The sequence below is a fragment of the Montipora capricornis genome, chromosome 2 (assembly GCF_036669925.1).
Source record: "Montipora capricornis isolate CH-2021 chromosome 2, ASM3666992v2, whole genome shotgun sequence".
Classification (NCBI taxonomy): domain Eukaryota; kingdom Metazoa; phylum Cnidaria; class Anthozoa; order Scleractinia; family Acroporidae; genus Montipora; species Montipora capricornis.
The window spans coordinates 287,501-292,500 of NC_090884.1; the positions used below are offsets into that span (position 1 = coordinate 287,501).

A 5,000-nucleotide genomic window follows, 5' to 3' on the forward strand; every position below is an offset into this window, starting at 1 on the left:
CATTTTGTTTTCTTTCAGCCCAGAGGAATATTACTTGTTTGATGTATTGGATTACACCTATCGATTGATGAGAAGAGAGTTGCCACATTACACCATGCCAAGAAGCATTTACAAGTAAGTCTTATGAGTATAGCACTGAGATATCTCTCCTCTAAACAATAGATGCATAACCCTAACAATTAGAAAAGTCAAACTCAGGTGCAAAAGTTCTAAAAACGTAAACAGTTTGAACCCAGGAGTCATATCATAATTAAGTAAAGTACGATCTAACCCGGGTGAGCTTAGTCTTGAGAAGGACTGTTTGAGATGACAGTTACGTTCCACAACCTGAGTGTACAAGTCTTCTTCAGAGTCAAGTGATTTGTGTAACGTCAGTAGATACTATAAAACGAATATGTTGACCAATGACATCTACGACCAGAGTATTTATAGTGTCTACTAATGTTACGCAAATCACTTGACTCTGAAGATGACTTCCACTCAGGTTGTCGAAATGTCAGTCAATGTCATCTCAAACAGTCCTTTTCAGGACTGCACTCACCGGGATGAGCGTGCTTAACTTAATTACGAAAGTTCTAAAACGTAACAATATTTGCTGTAACTAAAATGCTTGAGGTGCAGCTTTCTATGTAAGCAGCTGCACCAACCCTTAAATTTCGTTTCTTACTAAGACTTTAGTCAGCGAGTATTCTCAGCAAGTAGGCTAAAATCACTGATAACAGATTCAGGGCTTTTTGAAAGAAAGTGGTTGCTAATCCATGTATTAAATACACTTAAACAAAAGATTGTCTTGCATTTATTACATTCAGTGAAATCTTGACTTTGTTCAGTTTCATCAAGGATAGAATCCTTTCAACAAAACCTAAAAATTAATGTCTGGTTTAAACCTCCGTAAAATTATTTTTATCAAGAACAGCAGATGTGACAAGCCTTTTTTGTACTCTAGAAAACAGGTACTGGTGCATGTTTCTTGCCTGCAATATATTGTCAGGGGAATCCTATTATGTCTAGTCATTAGTCTGTGAGGCCTTTTAATGAATTTTCAGAAAGCTTGGTGGGAATTTCTCAAATCTTCCTTCCATCCTCTCTTTGTACCTGTTTTAGTCTGTGTAGGTGTTTGTATTTTTGCTGGTACCAACTGAATCACTGGTTTACTTTTCAGCTTGATTGCCTGGGCCATGGAGCAGTCCATTTGGAGTCCTCGTCTCACAAGAGACATGCTCTTTAGGGTACGTTAGACTGTCAGTCACCAAATGTGACTATTATTTTTATTAATTTGAAGCTTTTTACTGGCTGTTTCTTTTTAGACAACGATTCGTGAGACCAAATTACATGTCAGCTAAAGTAGGTTCAAGTAATTTTTAGCTTTTATTGTGGATGTTCCTCATAAAATCTGGATGGCTCAGTAACTCCTTTATTTTTATTTTAAAGTTACCTATGGTCACTTTATTGTCTTTGTGAGTATGCTGTGATCCAGCAAGCATTGTAGTGATTTAATTCTGTTCTGTAGGCCTGTAATCTATGTTACAGAGCTGTGGACTAAGTGTCTGATGTGATGCTTTTAGGTGCATTATTCCAACATGAAATGTGATCAAACAAGTTTGTTTGGGTTGCAGGAATTCCTATCTGACCAAATTACAGCTGGTTTACCAGGATTGGAAGATCTGGGTGTGGAACCGTCCTCTCTCGACACTATTGCCATATCTGTACTTCGGCGTCACAGACATTCATTCTTTTGGGATGAATCTATTGATAGTGATGCTCCTTGCAGACCAACTAGTTCTTATGTTTCTAACTAACCAAATGTTTAACTCTTTTTGGGAAAATGAAAAAAAAAGTTGCAATAATATTGTATATAATCTAGGACACTTTGAAACGCCCATGGAATACTGAATTTTCAACCTTGTATGTTCAAGGCTTTTGGTTTATGGTTTGTCAAAGAAGTAATTGATATTGTGACTTTCAGAAACCTATAATTATAGTTGATAATTTCATAAAAAAATACTTGTAATTTTCTGCAAAATAGTGAGTCATTTTAAATGACAAAAGCATGGTTTTGTGGAAAAATGAAATAATGGCGTCTTTCTGTCCATTTTCTTTAACATGATTCCCACAGTATTGATTAACAGGACTAGTTGAGAGAGGGGACCTTTGGTTTATAGTCCTTCTCTGAGAAGACTTGCAAGTCTAATCATTTGCAGACGAAATACAGGCAACACTTTTTTTAAGACCCTGAGTGTCAGTCCAAGCAGGGTTTTTTGACCTGTGATCTCCCGCATGAAAGGTTGCTACTCAGCCAAGTGAGCCACTGGTCATCTGTAATAATTATTATTGACTCTGAATATCGCAGGGCCCTTTTAAGTTAAAATCAGCCCTCTTTTACAAGGCAAGTTTTAAGGGCAGGTACAAAACACAGGTCTCAGGTCACAGGTCTCTGTATAACCAATACAGAAACAAACATAAACATTCATTAAAGCTAATCTTAGGCCTAAAAACTCTTGTTTAGGTTTTCAGGTTTGTTTCTGTATTGATAAAACAGAGACCTGTGAACGAGACCTGTGTTTTGTACCTGCCAAAGTTTAAAGGCAAATGAATTCTCTCTCATGGCAATAAGCTTTCAAGGTTATCAAGCCAAGCAAAGTGCTTTAATGATTTGGTAGCCTTTCAATGAGAGGGGAAAACGAAAATACTTGGTACCTCGTTCTTTAAACAGTACATCAAACTCAACCTGCATGATCCTGATTCCAAGAAATGGACCGTGGACAAAGGGGCCTAGCAAGCCATTTTTGGTTTGTAAGCCCATTTCAAACCAACTTTGTGATTCCGTGGAACTCAGAGGAGAAAAAAATAGACTTATTAACGGATATAAAGTGATTTCTTGTGAATATTATTGCAACCGTGGATGGCTTTACAAACAAGGAACCACAACCTCATTCATAAATGGCGGTCACATTTAGAATTCTTTTGTCCACGTGCAAATTAGCCTACCAAGCCTCATTTTAGAGCAAGAATTCTTTTCAATTCACTGTATGGTATCGAGGCTTGGTAGGCTAATTTGCACTTTGACAAAAGAGTTATAAATTGGCCGCCATTTATGAATACGGTCTATATTTGTCTCTTTCTTCAATATCAACATGATTTCATTACAAAAGGACGTTTTTTGCGAATTCATTGCAACTGTGGATGTCTGTAAAACACTAAGGAAACCACTGGTACATTTTGGCTCTCTTCGAATGTTGTTTCAGAGAGTTAGTCATACGCAGTCTCTTTGCCTCATCTTTAATGCAGCCATTTTTTATGCCTGGGGGTGGCATGAGTTGAAGTGTTAGGGTTTAAGGTTAGGGTTAGGTTTAAATGGGCTTGTGATGAGTTTTAACATCCAGCATGGATTGTTTTTAAATCATTCCCATTTAATTAATTAAACACCACTCTGTCGAGGAAAGTGATTTCATTGCGTGAATTTGATGTTAGAGTGGAATTTGTTAGCTTGTCTAATAAAATGGTCCAACTCTGTTTAAGCGCTGCCCCAAAGGGAGAAAATATTATTATCTTTTCCACATTTTTAGCTTTGTATCCCTTTGTTTCAATTTGCACCGTGAAAACATTGGCCAACAAGACTGCTGTTTTTGTCACCATGAGAGTTCGATGTGTTTGGAGATAGTTATCTCCGTTGAACTGGAACAAGTTTTTGTTTAGGATTAAGGTGGCTCAAAACAGTTTCAACACTTTGAAGAATCTTTCTTTAGAACGAATGACGCTACAAGACTGTATCATGTTAAAGCAATGTTATGGTACCATATGAAACACCGATTGTTTCCAAAGAAAATGTGGTCATTACTTAGTTCTTATTAACCAAGCGGGAGGTCTGTATGGGAGAATCTTGACCGAGGTCGCCAGTACAGACCGAACGCAGTGAGGTCTGTACCAGCGACCGAGGTCAAGATTCTCCCATACAGACCGACCTAGCTCGGTTAATAAGATGTTTATTATATGGCCAAACAAGAACAATTTAATCCGTTTAATGTAACTGGTTTGTACTAACTGACATTTTGCTTGCGAACGGCGATGAGTGGCGATGAGCTGAACTTAATTCTGTCAAAGTTTGCTCGTCATCCTCTTTCAGTTTTGTCTTCATGCTGTTTGGCACTTCCATAAATAAATATTGGTAGAACAAAATACTCAATATTTTTGCATTTTAGTTTGCATCTTTTCACAGCAAAACATTACCGGTCTAGATGGGAAAATCTATACCGCGGTCAATATCGATTTTAGCCAATCAAATTCGTGAATTTTGTAGTTCCCATTCCTCGTGAGACAGAGCCATATAATAATGTGCTGTAATAAGTTACCTTGGCAATGGGAAAGCCCAGCAAAAACACCCTATATTCTGGATTTAGTTGCTCATATTTCAAAAACGAACTTGGTGACCTCCCTTTTTTATTGCTGAAAAGTGATCAGAAGGCCAAGATGAAACTTTCGGCAAAGTTTTAAAACATTCTGTACTGCAGTATCAGAGCCACCTTAAAATAATCACAGAATTAAGATGGTTCTGAATCTGCTGCACATAATTTTTTTTAAGGCTGCTATGCCCCTGGCTACCCAGGACTTAAATTTAATGAAGTGAAATTCTAAAGGAGATTTGCAAAAAGAATATGATGCTTGTATTCCCATGTTAGTTAAGTTCAAATTGCCGATTATGTTTTTAATCTTCATTATGTCTTTGATAATGCACCTAGCACTGTCTGGGTTTTAGTCTTACCGGGTAATTGTATTGCAAGGTCTTTAGTGCATGTAATGCCAAAGAGAAAGGAAAGGAAAGGCATTGACAAAGATCATGTAAATGGCCTGTGTCTGTTGATCAAGATCATCAAACATCTCCAAAATAAGTAAAGTTTGTTGATGTAATCATTTTATTGCTTGACATTCGTTATCTGCAATAATTTTGCTCTTACACTTGTACTAGTGAGTTTAGGCTTCCAGTGGTGAAACAAGAGCATTCT

At 37.2% G+C, this 5,000-nt stretch overlaps 2 protein-coding genes across 2 annotated transcripts in view; one reads left to right on the top strand and one right to left on the bottom strand.

The window, feature by feature from the left end:
- Positions 1-2,072, top strand: part of LOC138038296 (NADH dehydrogenase [ubiquinone] 1 alpha subcomplex subunit 9, mitochondrial-like) — an 11,911-nt gene extending 9,839 nt beyond the window's left edge. Inside the window, exons 10-12 of the mRNA XM_068884086.1 lie at positions 19-114; positions 1,163-1,229; positions 1,617-2,072. Of these exons, the coding sequence (XP_068740187.1) occupies positions 19-114; positions 1,163-1,229; positions 1,617-1,799 (346 nt within the window). The 3' untranslated portion in view covers positions 1,800-2,072. The remainder of the gene's footprint in view (positions 1-18; positions 115-1,162; positions 1,230-1,616) is intronic.
- A 2,820-nt stretch (positions 2,073-4,892) lies between these two features.
- LOC138038294 (large ribosomal subunit protein mL37-like) overlaps positions 4,893-5,000 on the bottom strand; it is a 2,108-nt gene continuing 2,000 nt past the window's right edge. The window contains exon 2 of the mRNA XM_068884085.1: positions 4,893-5,000. This exon is cut by the window's right edge and continues 1,042 nt beyond it. The gene's annotated coding sequence lies outside the window, so the exon portion shown is untranslated.